At 47.5% G+C, this 25804-nt stretch overlaps 1 protein-coding gene across 1 annotated transcript in view; it reads left to right on the top strand.

Annotated features, from left to right (window-relative positions):
- The window catches only part of MSANTD2 (Myb/SANT DNA binding domain containing 2), a 34671-nt gene extending 26775 nt beyond the window's left edge, over positions 1-7896 (top strand). The window contains 1 exon segment of the mRNA XM_039496076.1: positions 6659-7896. Coding sequence (XP_039352010.1) covers positions 6659-7511 — 853 coding nt within the window. The 3' untranslated portion in view covers positions 7512-7896.
- Positions 7897-25804: the final 17908 nt, after the last annotated feature.

Below are 25804 nucleotides of genomic sequence, written 5' to 3'. Positions count from 1 at the left end.
GGCTGTCTTTCCATCTTTATCCATTGAAAAAGTACAGGCTTGTATGCTATAGTCTTTCATGTGTGTAAATATAAATGTGTATCTTGTATAAATACGTATGCACCTTTACAGTATTCCTATCTTTATCCTCCTGTTTCATGCTGCTAACCATGAGCGGTTCCAGGTACTCCCCCAGACTGTTTAAATAAGAAACCACCATTAACAGTGCTGATCGCATGAGAATGGAGCACTAGCACAACAGGCATTCTTGGCTGAGTCAGAACTCTGCTCCTGTGGTTTTTCAGCAGGTTCTTTCCTTGGCTTTCTAGTAATTCAGCTGCACTTAATAAAATGTTGATTAAAAACCAGTCCAGACATTAGAGTGCGTTTATGGTGTAATTGCTCTTGATGTGTGGCTGAGATGCACCGGATGTTAATGACCTGAAGCCACTGCTGGGCTGGCTATTAAGTGCTCTGTGAAATGAGTGATCTCAGACTACTCTTAACAGAGCTGTTGCATCGTTAAATCCTCCACCAAAATTGCACCATCACCCCCTTGCTCATAGTCTTGCCAAAGCTTGAATGGAGCTGGGAATACGCTACCCTGTCACCTGGAACTGGCCCCCGTAGGTCAGGGGTGGGTAATGTGGGAAAGTGCCACTCCCGTTCCATGGAGTATGAATTAATGCTTGACCTCCATCAGCCAGGCACCATTCACTATTCTAAAAGTGCAAGGGGCAGAATCACCCGTTGCACCCATTCCCAGCTTGCATCCCCTGTGGAAGGAGGCCTGGCGGACCTGTGCAGCTTTCAGGCTTACATTTACAAATGCTTACTATGAAATCAGTGAACAGTCGGTATATAATTGTCAAAAGGCAAATGTTTTTCCTGTGCATAACCAGAGCATTGCAACTACTTGAGGTCTTCAGCAGAGGCGTGTGCATTGTGTTTGGTAAGACATTCAATGAGTGCCTATCCGAGGCTCCAGTTTAGGTTAAATGTCCATGTCCTGCTCTTACCTAATGGAGTTGGTTCTCCAACACCCTCTAGCAAAATAAGGGAAGTCTGTCTCCTCATTGCCATGTCATCACTCCCACCAGTGCAAAGGGCCATAAATGCATTTGCTTTGCACTGGTGTGAATGACACAAGGTGTAGGCCAATGGTGAATTGGGCTCCCACTATCCTTCATCTTGGGCATCGTGCTACCCCTCCAGCCTGTGACCCATCCTGTGCCCAGACGTCTGGAGAAAGACGGCCTCTGTAGCTCAGGTAGACGTTGGCGCATCTGGGCTCTGGTGGTGCAGAAGAGGAGAATTCCAGAGCTGCAAGGTTCCAAGGAGATCCTCGGTTGTAGAAGAGAGGCTGGAGTTCAGGCACCTCTGCTGAGTCACCTGTGGCAGTGTGCCATTGGGGGACAAGGGGGCTTCAGGTAACCTGGGCCCAGTCCATGTAGGGCTTTAAACGTTAGAAGTACCACCTTGAGTTTCACCCGGCCGCACTTGTCTGCGGTTAGTGGAGTGATGCCCGCTTGGCCTGGAGGCCTACTTAATACACAGGCTGCTGCTTGTCGCCTTCATTTCAACTGCGAAGCGATCTTGAAACAGCCCCAAATTACAAATGTTACGAGACTCTGATCTTGTGAGGAGTGTAGCCTTCAGTGGGGTGATCTCCATCTTGGAGAAGCCAATAATAGAGCCTGGACCAGCTCCACAATTGGTGTAAATTGTCATGGTGCCGCTGATTTCACTGGAGCTATGCTGTGGTTTCTGCCAGCTGTACTCTAACCCTGAATTTCCATGCCAGCTGCCTTGGTGGAGGGATGGTCTGCATATCTGGTATTTTCCTTTTTGGACAGAAGATTTATGAAGCTTTCAGGGAGGCAGCAGTAGCTCTTTAAATCCTGAAGTCTGTGGGGATACATGAGGAAGAATCTGCAAAATAAATGAGTTTTCTGGGTTTTTGTGTAACTAGTGGCCAAAGGTGGAAAATGGCAACGTTTTAAAATATGTTGCCGGAGGAAATGATTGATCAGGGACTCTGCCTTCTCCTTTTGAGAGCTCTCCTGATCATCAGCATAGCCCTCTTCCACTGCTGAAATACCAGTTTCAGCTATAGAAACATTATTGATCTGCAGCCAGAAAACACATCCTAGTCCTGTTAGTCTATGCAGTGTGGAATGTCGGTAGTCAGAGACGGCCTGTGTGAGGACAGAGTACAGTGTACTAGGTGTACACGCTGGGTTTGAAATTCAAAACCAAGTGGTTAGCGAGTTGTATTTAAATTCTTAGATACTTTTTCATTTAAAAAAGTATGATTGCATAACCCGTGTCCAAAGGACTGCCTAAGGCAAGGATTTAGGTTTCCTCCCCACGTCCCCTTACTCTGTCTATTGTAGTATCTGGATGCCTCACAATTTTCAGTGTCTTTATACAGAAATGCTATTACCCCCATTTTATAGATGTGGAGCTGAGGCGGTCTCATTTCATCATAGCTCCTCCACCACCCAAGCTGGTACAGAGAATCTGTAGCAGAGGGGGAATTGAACCCAGAGCTGCTAGGGGGTAGCCTAGTGCTCTAGCCACTGGCCTATTAAGCCTCTCCCTTGCTAATTCCTCTCCATGACACTTCACAGCACCAGGTTGGCTTTTCCAGAGTCGGTGCTGCTTCTCTCTGACACAGAGGCATAGTTTCATAGAATATTAGGCTTGGAAAAGACCTCAGGAGGTCATCTAGTCCAATCCCCTGCTCAAAGCAGAATCAATCCCAATTAAATCATCCCAGCCAGGGCTTTGTCAGGCCGGGTCTTAAAAACCTCTAAGGATGGAGATTCCACCACCTCCCTAGGTAACCCATTCCAGTGCTTCACCATCCTCTTAGTGAAATAGTGTTTCCTAATATCCAACCTACACCTCCCCCACTGCAACTTGAGACCATTGCTCCTTGTTCTGTCATGTGCCACCACTGAGAACAGCCAAGCTCCATCCTCTTTGGAACCCCCTTTCAGGTAGTTGAAGGCTGCTATCAAATCCCTCCTCACTCTTCTTCTCTTCTGCAGACTAAATAACCCAAGTTGCCTCAGCCTCTCCTCGTAAGTCATGTGCCCCAGCCCCCTAATCGTTTTTGTTGCCCTTCGCTGGACTCTCTCCAATTTGTCCACATCCCTTCTGTAGTGGGGGGAAACAAAACTGGATGCAATACTCCAGGTGTAGCCTCACCAGTGTCAAATAGAGGGGAATAATCACTTCCCTCGATCTGCTGGCAATGCTCCTACTAATACAGCCCAATATGGCGTTGGCCTTCTTGGCAATAAGGGCACACTGCTGACTTATATCCAGCTTCTTGTCCATTGTAATCCCCAGGTCCGTTTCTGCAGAACTGATGCTTAGCCAGTCGGTCTAAGTTTTTTCTTATCAGACTTTGCTTTCTTCTTCCATTGGTCTGTTCGGTCTCCTTCCCTTCTAATGCTGCATTTCTCCCCTTCATTTCTTATTGTCTCACCTTTCTCTGCACCTGTTTCCAAGAGGTCCCTTCCCCTTATCCCCAGCTCTGTAGTAACTAAGGGACACGTGTGCGAGGCCTGCACACCAGAATGCATTGCTGCAGTGCCTTCCCTTCTCCGTAGGAGGTGGGACAGAGACTCCGTGCTTTCTAGGAGAAGGGAGAGCACTCATGGGCCCTCCAGAAAGAGCGCTTATTCTCTGCAAGTTTGAAGAGTCAGAAGAGAATTTCCCCATGGTGGCAGAGAAAGAAGATGGCCACTGGATCCAAAACTCTTTCTTCTGCTTGTGCCCTACTGTAGGGGACCAAGTACAAATTCACTACGGTTGATGAAAGCATGAGAAGAGTTAAAATGGCATGTGTTTCGCAAATGGGATTTAGCGGACTGAGATGGATTTCTCAATTACCAAAAGAGCTGTAACACCTGCTTGCGGCTCTGATATGTTATTAGCTTGTTCTTTACTCCTAGACAAATAGAGTGCCTATAGTGCCCTCAGTGCCTTTCCCATCCATCCTGTGTGAAGCTGCTCACGCTTGCATCAGATGTGTGCAAATAGACTTGGCTAATTGGTTATAAAAGTACAAATTCTCTTATTGGTATTTGCTTTGACATTGTTAGCGAACAGGGTGGATTGAGTTTAATCAGATTGATTTGAATCACCCGTTGTAGCCATGATTTTGATCAGTAAGCAGGAAACATTGATTTTAATCATGTTTTGCATTTGTATTTTGTAGTTTTTCTACAGAAAGGTTGATAACCATTAAAACATGATGATTTCCAACTAAATATAGTCTTTATGCTAAATTTGGTGTTTCTTTTTACTAACCAGGAGGACACGCTATATCTATATACATATTTATTTAAGCAATTATAATTTAACTTGCATTGATTTAGATGGTTAATTTTTATTATTTTAGAGGATGGTGGATGATGCATTTGTTTAATAGTCTCTCACAAATCGCAAGTAATCTATTTGGAAATTCAAAATCAATCCAAAGAAACCGCATTTAAAATTACCTTAAGTGTGCTGGAAACATAAGAAAGTTTATAAAAGTGTTTCAAAACATTATTTGTATTTAAAACTAACATTAATTGAACAAAGGAGTTATCTGTAGCTAAATGAACTGATTACTTTCAAGATTTTAGTACTAGTAGAGCTTGTCTTCTCGCATCTAATTTTTGTGTGGGAGAGGAAGAGGAAAACTAGCTATCCTGCTTTTACAAGTTCCAACTGGTTTCTTAAATGAATGAAGTAGTCATTGAATTGAACTAGTTGAATAAACTGAAATGAAGATTTCATATTTAAATAATTTACATTAAATAAAATAACTTGAAAATTGGTAGCAAACATGTACTAAGAAAGTCAAACCACTGGACCAGAGTTTGTTGAAGCGTTAAAGCAGCTTTTGACAAAGCAGTAGCTTCTTCTGCAGAGCAGAGAGAATATTTTCTTCATTTCAGTTTTATTCAGCTAGTTCAGTTCAGTGATTAGTTCATTCAAAGTCAGGAAACCAACCGGGAGTTGCAAAAGTAGAAAGACATTTGTTCTTCTTTTTAGAAATGATTAATAGAAAAAAATATCAAAGTACAGTCACTGAGAAGTAAGAACCTAAGGTAATAGGAAAGGCAGTGTATTTATGGTAAGACAGTCATTTAAACTTTTTTTTTTTTTAAATTCTGGTTGCTTGGAATATTCTCAAGCTTTCCATTTTGGCTGAAATGTCCCACATGCTTAGTCTTGTCCCAGAAGTAAACACTCTTTGGAACGCTTGTGCAAAATTCATTGTCACTTTTTTTGAATTATGGGAGCATGAAAAAAATCTTTTGGTTTAAGAAAAAGTTCTATTTGCTTTTATAAGATGAAGTCAACTTGTTGAAACTTCACAATTCCGTACTTATGAACTCACTGAAGAAGTTGCAAGGCTAAGTTTGGGGAAAGCTTAATGTTTAAGCTTACAATGTTTCAAATTACATAGTTGAGCGTGCACAAATAAGTATTATTTTAGCAGATTGTAGTATTGAGTGCGTAACTCCCGGTCCATAGCAGCACAGGAACGTTTGCTCAAAAGCACTGTTAGTCAGTGAAGTTAAACTGTTTTGTTCTTGCACTGCCTATTTGCATTGTCATCACGAGAATATGATTGGAGGGGTGGAGGTGATGAAGTTTTGCGCAAAAGTGGAACTTGAAATACATCAGTAAGGGAAAAGCACTTTTTTCTTACCGATTTAACTGCCGTTCAGCTTTTGCAGAAAATTATGCTTGTCAGCAGAGAATCTAGTTTGCTTTTTTTTTTTCCCCTTTAAATCTGGTGTCTTGGTTTTTTGTTTGTTGGCTTGTGTGTGTGTTTTGGTTTGTGTTTTGGGGGAAAGGGAAGACCCATTAAATGATAAAAATTTACTGCAGTGTTAAGATTAAACAAATACAAAAGTAATAACATTCATACTGCAACATTGACTTGGCCTCTCTGCACAGAATGTGTATATAATGTGTCATGGGGCTACATTTTAAAAGGTATTTAGATGCCTATCTCCCACTGATTTTTTTTCCTCTTTTTTTCCCCTATAGATTCCAAGGCCCACTGGGGCCATTATGATCATCTGATCTGAGCTCCTGTATGACACAGGCCAGAGAACTTCCCTCAAATAATTAATAGAATCATAGAATATCTGGGTTGGAAGGGACCTCAGGAGGTCATCTAGTCCAACCACCTGCTCAAAGCAGGACCAGTCCTAGAGCAGATCTTAAAGAAGAAGATTTCAGTGGGAGTTAGGTGTCTAACTGATGAAAGAGCATTCTAGAACACATGTATGTTGTGTGTAATATGTTTAGGTTAAATGTTCCTGTAGGCTTCTGAATTTTAGGAAACTAAATGCCCATTCTTGTCATTGTATTAACATAGAATAATACTTATCTGCTTCACAAAGCCCTTGAAGACATTTCTAAAGCATTTTGAAAGAGTTAAATGCTAATGATGAATTCTATAAATTAGGGCTAACTATGACACTTTTGGTGGCCACCTTTTCTCAGTTGGCCACCAGTTTCTCAGATAGCTGCTCTTGCTTTGGTTAATGTTCTCTGAAAGTTGATGTGCTCTTTCAAACTTAAGTAAAACTTTAAAAATATCTCCAGTTTGAGCTGAGCTCCATCTCATGGTTTACATTTGTGTTAATTTTTCTAGGAAGCAAGACGTCATGCAGAACATTGTGCAAATCTTGGAATCCGTCCAGTTAAAATGGGAGCTGTTTCAGAGCTGGACAGATTTCTCCAGGCTACATCTTTCTAACAAACTAGCCATTTTTGGCATTGGTTATAACACACGCTGGAAGGAGGATATTCGCTACCACTACGCTGAGATCAGTTCCCAGGTGCCTCTTGGCAAACGGCTTAGGGAATATTTCAATTCAGAGAAGCCAGAGGGCAGGATCATCATGACACGAGTACAGAAAATGAACTGGAAAAACGTTTACTATAAATTCCTAGAGATTACTATTAGCGAAGCGAGATGCCTGGAGCTGCATATGGAAGTTGACTGGATACCTATAGCTCACTCTAAGCCAACGGGAGGAAATGTTGTTCAGTATTTATTACCAGGGGGGATTCCCAAAAGCCCTGGCCTGTATGCCATTGGTTATGAAGATTGCCAGGAGAAACCCCACTCGCCTCATGCGGACCGCCGAGGCCCAGATCCTGGGAAAGAGACTCAGGGGGAGGTAGATGTCCCTTCACCGCAGGCCTCTCTCAGGGTGGAGATGGAGTCTGCCAGAATAATCTATTGTTACCTTGGCATTGCTGAGGTTAGAACTCTCCAGCAGTGCTTGTTTTTACATTTTCAGGCCAACACCAAAACCTTCAGCAAAGAGTGGGTTGGAATCAATGGGTTTTTATCTCAGAACTGCATCGTAGAACCAGGGGTGTCGCCTAAATCCATCTACATCAAATTTGTGGAAGTGGAGAGGGATTTTCTTTCTGCTGGCTCTTTGGTAGAGTGTCTGGAAAAAGCCATTGGATACCCATTGAAGTTTAACAACTGAATCTCATCCTTCATAAGGATTAGGGCTCCTGCCTCCTTTCCATGTTGCTAGCAGACGCTTGCGGATCCTGTCTGTTCACAGTGGGGCAAGTAAGACTTTCAGAGTGAAAATGAACTTCAGAGTGAAAGATGCTTGCAAATTATTCGAAACAACTTGTCCTGAGCAAGTAAAATAGACAGCTAACTTGCTTGGCAGGTCAACTGGTTTTATAAAGAGAAGGAGAGCCTTGTAAAAATGACTGTCGGTACATTCCACATTGGACAGAGCTTATACTTTGCATTTCATATGAAAAGCTGTTTTTTTCCACAATGTTTCATTTTTACACATCTGTCTCTATATAAAGTGTTATTACTGATCTGAATAAATAAGCAATAGATAATGGCAAGTTAAACCTTGGGGTCACATTAAATGAGACTGTTTTTCAATGCCACCCTTAGCTACTCTTGTATATAATTTAGAGTTTCACTTTTTTCACCCATCAAGTGTTTTACTATTTCCGACCAGTGTTGCCTGCAAAGACTCTCGTTTCTGTGATGTATCCCACTTTACTAGTAGTGTTGCCATATCAGCTCCTTTTTTTTTTTTTCCCACCATTAAAGTAATTCCTGGCCTTCTTTGAGTTCCAGTTAGCCTCTTTGTGGCAGTGAGAATAACCTGACAGCCGGGAAACATTTTGTCAAACCATGCTTATCAATACAATCAAAGCTGTGAGAATTTGGGGGGTGGGGGTGGGGAGGGAAGGGAGGGGAAGGTTATGGATGGAGGGGGAGTAAACATTTAATGCCTTTTCAAAACTGTTACTATATAAGCCCCATCCTCCTGCTGGCTGATGCTGGCACTTTGATTTTTCTAAAACTCATTGATCCGTGGAAGTTGTGACATACAATGAATGTGTCAGTCCTAATAAAAAAAAAACCAAACACGTATGGACTTCTAGAAATGTGTTTCTCTTACTAAACCTGATTTCCCTGGACGGGTTTGTAATAGACATGTGCATGTTTAGTTCCTTTGAGGTTACCAATCAGACTTGTGGGAACCTGCACCTGGGCTTTGTTCCATAGGCTGGAGCGGTCTGTCCGTCCTGGGTGCTTGTTTTGTTTTGTGGGGCGAAGGAGGTAAAAGCTTATAAATCTGTCTGTACGGGATGCTGTAGAAAGCTGAGCATGTGTAAATCTTGTCTACGCCAGCTGGGCACTTGCAACTGTGTTGTTGAATTCCTAAATCTAATCTGGACCATAATGGTCCATTTAGCTACTGGATCTTGATTCAGAATTACCACTAATTCTTGCAAATGTGTGTGTAGGAGGGAATTTACTGTGATTCTGCTAGGCCAGTTCCCATGAAGGCAACAACGTGTGTGTGTGTGTGTGTGTGTGTGTGTGTGTGTGTAAGCAGGGGTGATGGTTTTATTCAGCACTATTAAGAGAATAGTGAGTTTGTAATAAGTACATTAACCAGTTATTTTGAGATTATCATTCATTAATCTGGGGATCACTGGAGTTTGAGGTGTGAATTCAGATGGTGGATGAGCTAAGGTGAAATGAGAGTGTGGTAAGAGGCCTGGTCAACCTCCGAAGCCCTGTCTGCATTAGAATATTGGTGGTCCAGGCACGTGGAACACCGTACAGCGCTTGGGGCACCGAGCATTGCACAGATGTTCCGAGTACTGGTGCTACTGCACCATCTCAGTGCTAATATTGGAGACGCCTCTGCCCACATCACTTCACTTCAATTCAGACTGTTCTGGCAGACTGGAGAATAGCTAATGGCAGTGCTGAGGCCCAGCTCTCTACCTGGACCCTGCAGTTAGTGTGCCCAAGCAGTACTGGGGTGCTCTTCGGTTCCACTCAGATCTTACCTTGCTGCCTTGTCTGCACGCCCCCAGCCCAGTTGCAGCAGTCCAGCTAATATAAGAAGTAGTGTGTTTGCATGGTCTCTCCTTCCCCCAGTGTTGCCCCTTATGAACAATAAGCAGAATGTATTCATTATATTTTAATTTTAAAATAATATGACTCTTGCTATGAAATGTTTATGTAGATGGAGAGCTTGTAACCAACTGTTTTTAGTAACACTTGCCTTTTTGTTGACTGCTTCTCCTGCCCTGTGTGTTTTTAGGTATGTATACATCGTCCATGTGGAAATCACGTAAACTTGCATGTGGCCAGATGCTGAGCATCTCTTAGGAGTGGGCCTTTCCACTGCATCTGACCGACAGAAGAAAAAAAATCTTACCTTACTGCAGTGCAGGGTTGGTGTTGCAGCTGGCAGAAGAATCTGCAAAGTGCCAGATGCCACAGAGATGTAAGACAACAGTAATAGGATACACTGAAGTGCCAGGTAGCCAAAGTCACACCCCAGTAAATCTGAAACCTCAAACTAGGTTAAGCAGTCATGGCTTTCCAGGCACTAATATGTCTCCCACGTGTGCAGGAGTGGTAAAGCTGCAGTTGTCGTTGGCAGCTGAGGATGCTGACTGGAGCAGAGAGTTGCTCATCTGGACCTGCGTACTTCAATCCTGGTAGGAACGCCGGGCGGGCAGAATGAGGCAAGCCCCTGTGCCCCGACCCCGCTCCCTGGCAGGAGCGACTGACTTGCCCCGCTCCACTCACCCGCCCAACAACTTTATGACGGAATGTTGCGCAACTATAAATGAGTATGTTCTCCAATAGATCAGCAACCTAATAACGAAACAATGTTAACCGGGACGATTTTAAGTGAGGAGTTACTGTATTTAATCAAATCACCGCTCAAACTTCTTTTTGATAACAGCTTGAGCTTTCACTACCTATGCCAACGGGAGGGGTTCCCCTGTTGTGATCGGTAATCCACCTCCCCGAGAGGCAGTAGCTGACGAAAGAATTCTTCCATCGACCTAGCACTGTCTACACAGGGTCTTATGTTGGCTTAGCTGTGCTGCTCAAGGATGTGGATTTTTTTTAAAAAATTTTATTTATTTATTTATTTTTACACCCCGGAGTGACGAACTTAACCTAATTTTCTGGTGTAGACCAGGCCTTGGTCTCATTGTCAGGCAATTTCCCCAGCCCTTAAATTTATGTGGCTCTCTACTGCACCCTCTCCAGTTTTTCAACATCCTTTTGAAAATGTGGACACCAGAACTGAGCTCCAGGTTCCAGTATTTGTCTCACCAATACCGTGTGGAGAGAGAAAATGACCTCCGTGTGGCTACTCACCCTCTTCGTATGTCCAAGGGTCGTGTATGTATGTGCCGTGGCATTGCACTGGGCACTCATGTTGAATTCCTTGTCCCCTGTGTGCCGTAAATCCTTTTCAGAGTCACTGCTTTCTAGGCTACGCCTCCCCCCCTTCTGTGGGCATGGCCTGTGTTCCTTGTTCCTAGACGTGTAACTTTGCTTTTGGGCTGCATTAAAATACATTTGTTTGAATGGGCCCAGCTTGCCAAGCGCTTCAGATCCCTCTGTCTTCATCATTATTACACTCCACCAATGGCCAAGGTCCTCAACAGCTGAGCAAGTTTAGCATGTAGACGTCCAGAGTGGGCTCTTGCCACCTGAGCTGGTGAATGGGCGCTCACTGAACCAGAGTCGACTGCTTTTTAGATAGGTTCAGTCCAGCTATTAGCCAGGATGGGATAAGGAATGGTGTCCCTAGCCTCTGTTTGTCAGAGGGTGGAGATGGATGGAAAGAGAGAGATCACTTAATCATTACCTGTTAGGTTCACTCCCTCTGGGGCACCTGGCATTGGCCACTGTCGGTAAACAGGATACTGGGCTAGATGGACCTTGGGTTTGACCCAGTACGGCCGTTCTTATATCCTCCAGAATAGGTAGCTGTAAAGGGTACATCTACACTGCAGTGGGGAGCGTGAGCCTCCCAGCCTGGGTAGACGAACTCGTGCTAGCAGGGCTAAAGATAGCAGTGTGGACGTTATAGCGCCGGTGGAGTTTTGGGCTGGGCACCTCGGGTGGGTGCCTCGCTTCAAGCCTCCGCTAGTGCCGCAGTGTCCACGCTGCTGCTTTTCGCACACTAGCTCCAGCCCTGCTAGCCCGAGCCCAGCTTCCCAGACTGGGAGGTTCACTGCAGCTGCAGTGTCGGACGTTCCCTGAGGGTAGGGAACAAAGGGGCTAATGCCAAGGCGTCCGATGGAGGAGCGAGTGAGGTGCTGCTGGCGCAGTGCTAGTAACTGGCTGAGATGGGCGTTAACTCTTTTGAATGTTTGTCTCGTGTGGACCGCTACAAAAGTTCTTGAGGAAGCCACGTGGCTTGATGCTGGCGGGTTCCAACAGGAGGAAACATCCTTGAAGGAAAACGCAGAGGCTGGGCTGGAGCATGGTTATGGAAGGGCCCACAAGTTCCATGTGGAATGTGTACGACATGATTGTAGGGCTGCGTATTTCTGAGGGCAAACTGGTCCTAGTTGTGGACCAGTTGTAGGCACTGGAATTATAGCTAAAGCTTTAGAGACAAGGCTGAGAAACCAAACTGGATAAGAGCATGAGGGGAGAGGGAGGCTGAGCCTTCGGATGGGGTCGATGTGGAGGAGGGAAGGAGGAAGAATGACAATGAAGACTAGAAATACTAGAGGGTCATGCACATTGCAGCTTGTGTTGGCTGATCTCATTGCACCCGCCAAGGGGGCACATGCACCCCTCCCTGGGTCCCACCTCCCATCCCCCCTCTACTGTAGGGACTCCCAGTGACTCCCACTGCTCCCTCCCTCACGCCTGGGGCTGTCTCCCCATTCTCCCTTCCCCTGCCATGGCAGTCTCTGTGCCCTCCACTCTTCCCCGTTACATGACAGGGTCCCCCAATCTCCCCTTGCCAGGAGTTGTATGTGCCCCTTATTCCCGCTTCCTCCCATAAGTCATCCATTCTCCTCCACCCCATGCCAATGACTGTGTGCACCCCTCCCCCCAAACCAGGGTCCTTCAATTTCCCCTTCCCTCCCGCATGCCAGGGGCAGAGCATATGTCCCCCTTCCCCACCCAACATTACTTGTCTCCTTTCTCTTTAGGAGATCGGACGCTCAGCATGTCCATGTATTATAACTCTTGGGAGGCTGGACAGTGCTGAGATGGCGGGGGTGGGGGGGATTTTTATGCTGGAAGGCAGTAAAGGGTGCCATCAACCCCTCTTTGATCTATGGACAATTGTGGAGCTGCTTGACGCTCCGGCTCTGTTAAACGGAGGCCGGGGCACTGTGGGTACCCCATTTCCCCCTTTCCATTTTCAGATTTCCTCCCGAATCAATAGGGGTCTGCCCGTTGATGCCTAGAACATTCCCTGAAATGCTGGAATTGATGGGCTGCCGTGTTGAAAAGTGATGGTAGGACCGACCGACGGGCCACAAGTTGGGCGTAAGGCCTTGCAAGCTTGGCCAGCGAAGAGCAGAAGGGGAAAGTGGAGCTGAACAAACCCGCAAGAGCTAGTCTGACCTTGCCAGACTAGAGGAGGACCAAGAGAGGCCCAAGTGGGGGATGGGAGGGGGCCAGTAGCCAAACCGAAGAGGCAGGCACAGAACGGCGGAGTGATCCTGAGTGGTGCCTCCTGCACGGATGGAGAAGCTGACCTGAGAGATCTGGCGCAGATAAAGAACAGCATAAAATGTGGCCTCCTGGGAGCCTAACTAAATGTGATGAGAGGGCGGAGCGTACCGGAGACACTTGCACCATCCGTCTCCGCAAGGACAAGTGATGTGAGTATTGTCGGTTACTGGTATTTTGTTCGGCTCGTGTTCAGTGGTGCAGGTGATGGGGCTCCCATTCTTTCCCTGAGCTTTTCCTAATGTCCAGCCTGAACAGTCCCTTTTCTCTGCCTCTCATTACCCTAGTTCGAATTCTCTCCCTTCCACTAAACAGTCCCTCTCCTCCTTGGCCTTTGCCCTTTCCTCACCCCATCCTTGGCTAGCTCATAGAATCATAGAATATGAGGGTTGGAAGGGACCTCAGGAGGTCATCTAGTCCAACCCCCTGCTCAAAGCAGGACCAAACCCAACTAAATCATCCCAGCCAGGGCTTTGTCAAGCCCGACCTTAAAAACCTCTAAGGAAGGAGATTCCACCACCTCCCTAGGGAACCCATTCCAGTGCTTCATGTCCAGTCCACACTGATTTAGTCCTTAGTTTCCTCATCCTTCCCCCCCACAATCACTTGTGGTGTTGCCCTTAGTCTGTCAGTCTCTTCAATGAGGTGCTGAGAATTAAAGGCTCAGTTCAGCAAAGTCCTTGCGCCTGTAGACCCAGTTGCAGCTATCGTATTGGCCTGGGGAGGGAGAGACAAACTATCTCAGACCAGCCCTGGTCTCTTAAGGGTTTGAAAGGCCCCTGAGACTGGTGCAGTATCTGATATGGAACCAATGCAAAGAAATGATGCCATGTGCTCCCACCAGCCAGCCAGGCCTAGAAGGCAGCTGCAGGGTGTTCACCCAGCTGTTTCCTAGAGCTCTGCCCAGCTAACCCAAGGTCCTGCCGTTGCAGGAGACCGCTTGGAGCAGGGAAGTGCCAGTATCACCATGGAAGACCAGCCTTCTGAAGGGAGCGCGTTTCTAGCCATTGTGTCTGTACAAGCAATGAGTTCATGAGCCCCAAACCTCTGCACTTCCCCGAGGGCAGGTACCCTCCTCCTCCTCCTGCAGTAAGATCACAGCCAGTTACTTAAAACTGCCCTCCTCTTCCAGCCAGCATCCCACAATACGTCCTGCTACAGGGACTGTGGGAAAGCATTCGTCCTCTGTATCGAATCTGTTACAGGCCCCACACACCAAAACACCAAGCAAGGCACATAACCTTCTTCTGAAAGGCTCTTGCAGGTCACAATTACCAACACAGTGTGGTGCTTTTGCTGTTTGCTTTGTAGCTATTGAAAAGGATCCCTGCTCCGAGAGAGCCCAGCTAGGCAGGTAAGGCTGAGCCCAGTGGAGTGTCTCACTTTTTAAATGGCCTGGTTCTGTTTTGGGAGACGTTTGGGCCGTGTCTGTTCACATCTCACTTGCTCTACAACTTGTGTCCTCACAAGAGTGTTGGGTTTATTTTTTTTTTTGATTGTTTGCTTTGCTCTTTAGATTGGTCAGTTACATAGGGTAGTGCCCCAGAAGTGCTTCCGCTTGGCGTAGAGAAGTGTCTAACCGTTGTGGCAATCAGAACAGGATGTGTTTGGAGGAGAACAAAGAACGTAACATGCCGTCACCGAGGAGGCTCATGCTGTTCTGTACAAAATAACCATTTGCTTCGTAAGTGGGGAAATACCCCAGGGCTTGGAGTCCTGCAGAGATTCACTCCTCACCCTCATCCTGCTGAAGATGTTGCAGTGAACCCTGTGCTGTTTACCCTCTCTCTCGGCATCTGTTGGATGGGATCATACATGAAAGGTCCTGTCTGCTCTCTAGGGACAAGAAAGATGCCGTATCACTTCTTGTAGGTCAGGGTTTGACCTAGTATCTTTGGCCAAATCATCCCCCGCACTCCTTCCCCCACAGTACTGTCTGTATATCAATGTACCTAAACTGCATCTTGTAGTCCATTGCTCCTCCCTCACCTGCCCCCCCCCCCCGCCAACTCAGAAGCACTGAATGCCAGAAGGGCTGTTACTTCTCTGAACTGCACTAGTGTTTGTGTAGGGGTGGATGTTCTGCGCCTGGGCCACATACAGAGGTGATGCGTACGGGGGAGGAAGAGAAATGAGCTAAGACCAAGCTGCTGTAACCTCCCATTTTCATTTCACTGACAGCAGGACTGGGCCCCTGGTTTGCAGAGACCTTGGGGGGTGGGGTAGGCTGGTTTTCACATTGTAAATTAAACAGAAGTTCAAACCAGCACCTTGGGAATCCACCTAGTAGATTTATTCGGTTCCAAGCTGTCTCAGACCCCCACCCTCCTGTTAGAGGGTGGGGGTCTGTTGGGTGGACCTGCACCTAAAAACTAAAAATCTAAAAAAAATCTGGCCAAAGGCCAATCAGGCCACACCCAGACATGGTACACACAGTCCTCAAAATCCTCCTTTCCTCCCAAAAAGCCCCCCCCCCAATGGAGTTCTTACACCCAGGAGAAATAAACCATTCCTGCTTCCTCCCCCCCCCCTTTCCTAGGAGAGATAGAGAGAACTAGAGGGGGACACCCCCTCCCCCTCCTCCCCCCCCTCCCCCAAAGAAAGATTAAAATCAAGTCCTACAGAAAAGAAAAAAAAAAATTAAAAAGAAAGTCACTGTCTCTGTAACTGTAACCAGAACAACACAGGGTCTAAAATCAATCTCTCATCTCTCTTCTCCTTTCTTTCCTCCTTTCTTCAAAGTAAGTAGCAGCAAACACAAAGAAAGAAATTCTTTCAGCACGCAACGCACAAAAAAAAAAAAAAAAAGAAATCAAATAATAATAATTTTAGTTAATTAGTTAATACTACTTATGAATAGTAGGAACAGGAGAGGAGAAACTGAGAGACATGACTTCTCTCTCTCCAAAAAGAAAAGAGCCCAGAGCCAACACACAGACAAAGGCTTTCCTCCACAGAGAGATGAAATTATCTGTCCCCCCTTGATTGGTCCTCTGGTCAGGTGTTTCTCAGGTTACTGAGCTTGTTAACCCTTTCCAGGGAAAAGAGACCTTAACCCTGATCTGTTTATTTATGACACAAGCTTCATCCAAAGGCTTTTCTAGCAGAGCCAATGGCCAAGCACTTTCCTTTCGTTTCCTTGAACGCCGTTGCTTCCCCTGGGAAAGAATCCTTGGCGGAGGCAAGTTTTGCATCCCCTTCTCTGCCTTGCCGCTGGCTGCACTTTGTCAGGTCACAGCCCCCCACCCTCGGCTTGCTGAGCCCAAGGAGGCGTAGCCAGCGGGTGTGGAGCTAAAACTCCTGTGAACTGGCTGGGTTCAGGCAGCCTGTGTTGGGATTAGGGTAGAATGGGGTTTGGAGAGTGAGTTGACAGCGGGAGCAGAGGCGCCAGTCCACAGCTGGATGCCCTGGGGAGTGGAAGTGCCCATGCAGGGTCCACCAGGCAAGGCTGCATGCACAGCTGGGCACATCCAGCCACTGCTCCTTGTGTAAGACTCTGCTCTGTGTGCATGGAGCACCCATCACACCCAGTAAGCACTCCCTATGCATACAGGGCACCTAGGGACTGAGCCATGTGTGCATGGAGCACCCGTCACACCCAGGGATTGCTCCTGGGCATACGGGATACCCAGGGACTGAGCCATGTGTGCATGGAGCACCCGTCACACCCAGGGACTGCAACATAAGCACAGCACCTAGCAAACATTTATGCTGCTGTAATCAAGTCCTTCGGTGTGCAGATCCTGAACCCATGCACTGATGGCCTGTCGTGGCGTGTAACGGGCACTGGACCAGCTCTCCATGGCACTCAGCCTCCCACATGGGTGCTGAAACTCCCAACCTTGCCCAGCAACCCTCATAGCCAGTGATTCTGTTAAGCTGCCATTATGGCCAGCAGCCTCTGTGGCCAGCACACCTTCTGTGCACCCTCCCCATGCACACCTTCTCCTTACTGTAGCTGGGACCAAGCACCCATCTCCCCAGGAGCCACCCCATGGCCAGCGAGAAACCATGGCACCCACCAGCCATGGCAGAGCACCCACTGCACCATGTGAGCTGCATGGGCACGCTGAGCAAGCCCTCGCACCCGCCATACACACTGACATCCCCTTTCCTTTGTGTTTTAGAGGCTGGGTGATCCATTTCCTTCAGGAGTGAAGTGTCTGCTGTGCCCAGAGACCTTCCCATGTGCACCCCATGCATTCAATGGCCACAGACTTGGATCTCTGTACGCACCGTGCGACTGGTCCACCTTGCAATGAGCAATGTACACCGACCACCTGTGTGTGCACCAAGAGGCTGTCACATCCAGCGACTCCTCCCCAGGCACCAAAACCTACAGTCAGCCTCTCCATGAGCGTGGAGAGAAGCTACAGCAGCCACCGAGTGACCTCTCAGGGCCCCAAGATTCACCACTCCAGCCAGTGGCCTCTGCCTGCACCTTCCACGTGTATCTGGCTTGGCTCGTTTATCCATCCAGGATGTGGGTGAGCACCTTCTCCTGCTCCTCCATCATGAAAATGTCTCAAATTCAGGAACTAGCCAGTGGGAGGAGTCACTCCCCAAATTCTGAGACCAAGTCATTGCTCCATAGATGGGCAGCTGCTTGGAAATCAGCTATTCCATGTGTCACTCACTAGTGCGGCCTCACTAATATTCTGCAGTTATTACACTCCTTTAAAATGGCTCTAGCCCATTTAACTCAAAAGATCCCAACATGTCTGACAAGCCACCTGGAGCAGCAGTGAGTAAAACTTTAACACTGAGGGCTGAAATAGCAACTTGTCAGGAGTCTGAGAGTCACAATTCTGGAATATATTTACATACATTTGCATGATTTTATGTCTAGTCACATTCCCCCTTGATGCATTTAGAATAAAGGAGCTCAATCTGTTTAGCTTAATCCCTTAACAAAGATAAAGTGACTTGATCAGTCTGTAATTATTTACATGGGGAACAGATCTTTGATGCTAGGGTCTTCAAACTAGCAGATAAAGGTATACCAAGATCATGTGGCTGGAGGTTGAAGCCTGCAAATAAGGTGCACGTTTTTAACAGTGAGGGTAATTAGCCATTGGAACAACTCACCAGGGACTGGGGTGGATTCTCCATCCCTGGCAATTTTAAAATCAAGACTGGTTGTTTTTTTCCCTAAATGATCTGCTCTAGTTCAAACAAACAATTGAGGGAAATCCTCTGGCTTGTGTTTTAGAGGAGATCAGACTAGATGATCCCAGTGGTCTCTTCTGACCTTCTAAGCCATGAATCTAGATTTTTAAGGCCAGAAATGATCACAATGATCATTTAGTCTGACCTCCACCACGCAAGCCAGAGAATTCCATCCAACCATAGGTGGATTTGATTGTATGAACACTGTATGTCAGGATATTGCCATTTCTCATGCTAAAAATCCCTTTCTCCTTCCACTTCCCCCTATATTTCCCATCTTCCTTTTACTAGAGTCACTTTTCCTACTTCCCCGTCATTTCCCCTTTCTACTCTATTTCCACGTTTTCCCCCTCCATTCTTCTACCCTCTGTCTGCGTTCTCCTTTCTGTCCCTCACAGCTTCCTACCTCTAGCTCCTAGAATCCTGGATTCTACATATTTGAATTACTAAAGGATTCATGGGTCTCGGTGGATAATGCTTTACAGCATGGAAACCAAGTATTAGCAATCATTAAATAAACAGACGGGCTCCCTCAAAGGTAAGGCACATGCGAGGACCAAATGTGCTTCCATAGAAATGGTGAGTTGCATAAAATGCCGAGGCCGCCACCCAGGAAGATCAGTAGGTCAGTTACATGTTTGGCTCTCGGTGAGGCTTTGACTAGATAGAAGTGTTTCATTTTTGCAGGGTCCTTTGAAACATGTTCCCTTGTTGGGGGTGTGATCTAGGATGGATTCGCTGGGGAAGTGCTGAACGTAACATGGCAGTTACAGGGCCAAGTTCAGAAATGAGTCTAGGCTGGTGTCATTTACACAGTGGGATGGCAAAGAAGGCATGAGTTACACTAACAGACTCCTGACCGCTCACATCCTGTCACGTATCACCACTGGATTTACCTCACTGAGTGTGTCTAGGTTGGTGAAACCTCACAAGCCAAGGAGTCAGAAGAGATGAGTGTAGCAAGGAAAACAGCTGATAGGGGATAAGTTGAATGTTCAAGTAGTCCCAACCCAGCTTGAAACTCACCCACTCTTCCAGCTCATCACTATACAAGGTTTTCTACTGGGCCTGGGAGGTGCTCAGGGCCTCTTCCAGGCAACCTCTTTGCAGGACTGGATCCTGCATGATTTGTGCTGGCTCCAGCAGAGGGCGCCCTGCTGCAAAGAATGATCTCTCTGCCGCTCACAACGCTTAGGGGCGCCCGTGCCTATCTCGTTCTGGTTTAAACAAGCACCCAGCTGTGCTGCAGGCTTATGTTGGGCCAGAGCCTTGTCTCAGCTGCACCAGAATAAATCCTTTGACTTCCAGAGTTAATCTGGATTCACATCCGCAGAGCAGACCGGACTCCTGCCCTGTGCAGCTCATAAAGTGTTACCTCACTTGAGGACAGCAGCATGGGTGGCATCATGCACTCCTCTAGTGAGATGGCAACCAGTAAAACCCACACTTTCATTCAAGTACCGTGCGGCAGCGTCCAGCTAGCGCCGCGCTAGTTCTCGTGTCCTGTGCGGAGCCTAGCACCGAATGGAGTGGGAGTTTGTCTGTTTCAAATATTCCAGGACATCTGGTGTGTTTTATACCTAGTTATCACGGGGCCAGTGTGGAAGGAGGTCAGCAGAGGCTCTGGTTTGAAGGGTCACCCTCAGTGCGGGTGTAAATCACACCAACTGGGGAAAGGCCTCTGGCTTTAAGGAAGTTGGTTCCCATTTCCCACCTCCCACCCCGGTGCCTGCACGCATACACATCTGTCCCAGCAGCTGCCTGTGCTCTCCATCCAACTCTCCCCAGAGTAGCCGCTCCGGTGCCTTGATGCTCCTGCTCCAGCCCTTGGGTGTACAGCTCCCTTGGCAGGGCTCCCTTCTTCAGGGTGTTGGATCTTAAATACCCTCAGCTGCACTAAATCCCTCCCAGCTGGCAGTGCCTCCCTGAGTTCCAGATGAAAACCCAGGCCAGCGGCTGGCTTGGTGAAGCCACTTCCTGTGGACCGTGCTGGGGTGGGGTCCCTTCCAGGGTGTGCCCAAACACCCCATCTCACTAGAACACTCGAGGACCCGGCTTCTTCCATTGCCCAGGCATTTATCAGACCGATCCAGGTACTGACGAGGGAGCATCATGCCTCCTGCTGAAGGAAGGCCCAGGGCCAGGAAGGCTGCAAGGTGGGCAGTGCCCGTGATGTCTAGCGTAAAGCTGCAGTGTGTGTGTTGTGTTAGTTGGCCATGCAGAAAGGGGGTGGGGTGTGACCTGAAATCGCTCAGACCAGGGTGGGCTGTCTGACTCCACCTTCCCCTGGGTTCTCTGGTTCAGCTGGAATGATCTCTGACTAACTGGGGCCAGGGACATGGATGGTGCAGGAAGATAGGAAATAGATTTCTCTGCAGGTATAAAATAGATTAATCTACTGCTGCCCCCCCCCTCCAAATCTAATCGGTTTGTTCATATTTAGAGCTTTGGCTAAATCCTGATTTGATTTAAGAACATGTTAAAGTTGTTACTCTGCAGTCCTAATCTGATTAAGCATCAAGCTAACATTGCCTGTGTTCATCTGGAGGTTTATTTTCCTAACTAGTAATTATTTGGGGCATATTCATTCTCTCCGTGGTAGAGAAGCTGCAAAGCGATTACTTCTAGAGAGTTCCCTAGACCAGTTCACATGAGGGGAAATGCACCCATTCGTGCCTAGGCCCTTTGCTAGCTGCGGGCACAGGTGGATGTTACCTCTGTGAAATGGGGCAGGAACAAAGCTCTTCTCCTCCCTGGGGCTGCTCATCTCGAGCTAGCAAGTGTGCTCTGGAGGTGGGAGTTCAACTCTGATAGGGGAGGGGTCTGCCCCCAGTCGTATTTCTTGGCAAAACATGGCTTGGGGCAGTTAGTATCTGGACAGTGAGGGAGACTCCCAGAGAGGTCAGAGAAATGTCCTTTTTCCCTCTGTAGCTCAGCTGAGAGCACCTTCTCTAGTTTAGTCTGAGATGCGTAAATCTACATATGTTAATAACCCAGGCTTCCACGGTGTGGCTCTATCCTCCTCCCATGGCTAAACCACTCAGCCTGAGGGTACGTCTACGGATCGGTGGGTAGTGTTCGATGTATCGGGGATCGATTTCATCGCGTCTCGTCTGGGTGCGATAAATCGAGCCGCTAATCGACGCCCGTACTCCACCTCGGCAGGAGGAGTAAGCGGAGTCGACGGGGGAGCCCCGGCAGTCGACTTGCCGCCGTGAGAACAGCCAGGTAAGTCGAACTAAGATACGCAACTTCAGCTACACAAATAGCGTAGCTGAAGTCGAAGTATCTTAGTTCGAACCCCCCCGCTAGTGTAGCCCAGGCCTGAGAGTGGGTGTGAGCCACAGGGGCTGGGTCTCTGCTCAGGAAGCAGAAATTCCCACTTGAAGATCCAAGGGTCCCAGGTTCTTGGGTACATTAAGCAAATGTTTTTGTTTTTTTCCTTTCTAATTCCATTTTCTGTTTTTGTTAAGATTCCTTTTGTCTGGATAACTTTGCACAGACATCCCCGAAGAGAACAGAACCCTTCAGCCTTTAGGAGAGGTGCTGAAAGGCAGTCTCTCTTTGGAAGCTGCAGTCCCTGTCCATTTCAGGTCTTGTCTACACAGGAGCATTGTCCACACTCACTCTAGTTAGTTGGTGTGAAAATGCCTGGGTGCGCACAATGTAATTCCTTGGAGTGCTGTGTTTATCATGAGTAAGGCTGCGTGTCTGTCACAGAGTGACAAATCATGCATTCCATGACTTTCCCTGCCATTCCTGACTTCTGGTGCGGCTGACTCAGGCTGCCTGAGCTGGGCAGCAACAGTTTGGGTGTGGGAGGGTGCTCAGGGCTGGGGCAGGGGATTAGTGTGTGGGGTGGCACTTAACTGGGGGGGGAGAGGCTCCCTGGCTCCCATTGGTATGTCCCTGCAGCTCCTAGGTGGAGGGGCCAGGAGTCTCCGTGCACTGCTAGCGACCACAGGCACTGCCCCCACAGCTCCCATGGGCTGTGCTCCTGACCAATGGGAGCTGCAGAGCGGGCCCTTGTGATGGGAGCAGTAGGTGGAACCCCCCAGCTGCCCCTCCCCATGGGATTTGCAGGGACATACTGGTCGTAGCCAGGCAGGGAGCCTGCCAGTCCCACTAACCCTCCCTCCCAGCACCCAGCGGGGGTCCTGGACCACCCCCACAGAGCACCCCCAGCTCAAGTTTTAGTTAGGGATATATAGCAAAAGTCATGCACGGGGCACAGATCATGAATTTTTGTTTAGTGCCCGTGACCTGTTCATGACTTTTACTAAAAATACCCATGACTAAAACGTAGCCTTAACCATAAGTACACACAGATGGAAATTGAAAGAGGGCCCAGCTTTCCCCTGTACATGGTATTTCACACCAACCAGCTAAGCCCCCTGTGTGGACAGGGTCTCAGTCAAGGACCCTGGACGGAGGAGTGTTGAGTTGCCAGCAGGCCAGGGCTGGGGGATTGTAACGATGCTGGTTCTGGTGGGACCCAATGCAGAGTTCCAGTTCAGGACAAATTGCTTAAAACAGGGCCATTACAGCCCAAGGCTGGGGTTTTTCCACCTCTAAGGCAAACCAAACCAGCCAGACAGAGAGAGCTGTGGTTTTGCCCCACTGCCTAACCACAAGTCACACAAGCAATTCCCTTAGACATTCAAGTTTCCTAGTATCACCACCAGTACCACTCGTTATGGGGACAAATGGTTATGAAAACCAATACCCTAATAAAAGAAAAAATGTTCTCCTGATCCCAAAGGACCAAGCCCCAGACCCAGGTCAATATACAAATCAGATCTTACCCACAAATCACACTGTTACCAGTCCTTTAGAATCTAAAATCTAAAGGTTTATTCATAAAAGGAAAAAGATAGAGATGAGAGCTAGAATTGGTTAAATGGACTCAATTACATACAGTAATGGCAAAGTTCTTGGTTCAGGCTTGTAGCAGTGATGGAATAAGCTGCAGGTTCAAATTAAGTCTCTGGAGTACATCCACAGCTGGGATGGGTCATCAGTCCTTTGTGTAGAGCTTCTGTTTGTAGCAAAGTCCCTCCACAAGACGGAGATGAGGCATCAGCCTTTTATAGTCTCTTTCCAGGTGTAAGAACACCTCTTTGTCCTTACTGTGGAAAATTACAGCAAAATGGAGTCTGGAGTCACATGGACAAGTCCCTGCATACTTTGAGTTACAAGGCATATCTGCCTTCTCTCACTGAGTCAGTTGTGTAGCTGATGGTCCTTAATGGGCCACCAAGCAGGCTAGGCAGAGCTGAAACCAACTTCTCTGGGGTGTCACCCATAGCATAGCAGAAGTTTGAAATACAGACAGTATAGAACCGATATTCATAACTTCAACTACAAAAATGATACACATGTACAGATAGCATAACCAGCAACCCATAACCTTGTCTTAGACACCGTATTTGACCCCTTTATACAAGTTTTTTTTGCCACTACAGGACTTTGGTTGCAACACTGATCTATATGATCCCAGTTCATGTCAATAACGTCACAGGGAGCCAAAGGCCTGAGGTGGTGGGGATACAGGTCCCCCCTCCCTTCACGATCAGAGTCAGAGGGGTCCTTGGAGGGGTGGATGACAGAAGTGGCTTCAGGACTCTGGATTCTGTGTCAGTTGTGGGGAAGAGCCAGCAGATGGATTTCCTGCCAATGATGCTGCTGACTATTGCTGAGAGGGGGAAGCGTGTTGCAAGAATGTGCTTGTCACCATAACCCCCGCCCCATCTTACATGGCAAAATGAACCACTGACTGCAAAGCTCTGCCCACTGAGTCCAGTCTGTGCAGCTCCTGCAAAGACAGGAAGGCAGGTCCTGCTCCTGGTATTGAAGCCACACTTGCAAACCTTTGTGCCTGTATGGAGTCTGACTGAAAGCAACGGAGTGTGCCTGTGTGACTCCAAGTGTAGGATCAGGCCCCAGAGGAGACCACCTGGGAAGGAGCAGCCCAGGGAGATGAGTGGGATCATGCTGCACTCCTCACCGTTGCTGGTGAAATAAAGAAAAACGCACTGAGGGGGGCGGAGAGAGGAAGCCTGCCTACACCTGGAGCTCCCATATTCCTTGATTCCACAGCCTGGAACTTGCCACAGAATCTACCATTTCATATTTTTTTTAAAGTGCACTTCTAATCCTCATGTGGCTATAGAGTAACTGGTGTAACCGGTGCTGGAGTCTGAGGCAGCCTGAAATGATAGCTGGAGAGGTATGTGGACATACCAGTTCAGCTCATTAGGGAGACAAGGTGACATCTTTTATTTGACCAACTTCTGGTGGTGAGAGAGAGACGCTTTCGAACTACACCGAGCTCTTCTTCAGGGTGGAACAGATTTTTAGCATGAGTAGTTGGCACATATTGTAAGGGATCATTCAAGGCAGAGGGGCCTGTTCATACCTCTGCAGTCATAAGACAATCTGTTCCACCTTGCTGTTGGGAGTACCTGTCCCAGCCCTGCAGAAGAGCTCTGTGGAGTTTGAAAACTTCTCTCACCAACCAGAAGTGGGTTCAGTAAAAGATATTACCTTATCCACCTTGTCTTTCTAATATCCTGGGACCACCATGGCTACAACTACGCTCCATGCAGTTGAGATCACTGAATTGTAACTTCTGGATCAAGGCATGTCTCTGCTTCGGCTGCAGCTGAAGGAGTTACATAGATGCAGAATGTGTAACGTCTCCACTGGGGATCAGGGACTTGATTAGCATGAAAAAGCAAAAGTTTGGTGTTTATGAGCTAGGCAGATCCCTGTGTGCTGGATAGGTCAGTGTTAAGGGGGAGCTGTGCCAAACTCTGAAGTGCTCATAGGTCCTGCGTGGAGGCATTGCAGAAGAACAAAGCTTTGTTCTGGCTGGCTCTGTTTAGCTGTTTCCCCTTCGCTGGGCTGTTAAGTTTACTCAGGGTGGTTTTGTTTTGTTTTGTTTTTAATTTAGAGTAAAACTTGCCAGACTGAGAACACAGCTCCAAGCAGCGGGTCTGCAAATGAGGTGGGAATGCGAGGCTGGTGTGAAGAGAGCTGCTCACACCTTGGAGCTACGTACACTATGTGTCAGTCACTAAGGAGAAATCACATGCACAGCAAGTCCAGGTGGGATGGGCAAAGGTTGGAGCCCTGTGTGGAAGCCTCCCCCTCAGGAACATAGGACTGGAATGGACCTCCTGGTTCCTCAAGTCTAGCCCTGTCACATAGTTCTATTCCTAAATTTACCAAGCTCCATCTTAAAACTAGCTAGGTTGTTTGCCCAGGACTGAGAGTCATCTTGTTACCCCCTGCCTCTAGCATGCTCCTGTATAACACAGGGCACTTGTAATGAAACAAATGAAGGGTTGGTTAAGGAAAGACAGAGATTCCACTAGAATCATAGAATCTCAGGGTTGGAAGGGACCTCAGGAGGTCATCTAGTCCAACCCCCTGCTCAAAGCAGGACCAACCCCAACTGAATCATCCCAGCCAGGGCTTTGTCGAGCCGGGCTTTAAAAACCTCTAAGGAAGGAGACAAGTGTGTGATGGAAACAACTGGCTACAATACACAACACAATCATAAAATGTGCACTAGGATGGAGGCTTATTCACAGT

The sequence above is a fragment of the Mauremys reevesii genome, linkage group 12 (assembly GCF_016161935.1).
Source record: "Mauremys reevesii isolate NIE-2019 linkage group 12, ASM1616193v1, whole genome shotgun sequence".
Taxonomy (NCBI): Eukaryota; Metazoa; Chordata; order Testudines; family Geoemydidae; genus Mauremys; species Mauremys reevesii.
The sequence above is the reverse complement of the archived record's forward strand: the minus strand, read 5'-3'. Positions and strand labels throughout refer to the sequence as shown.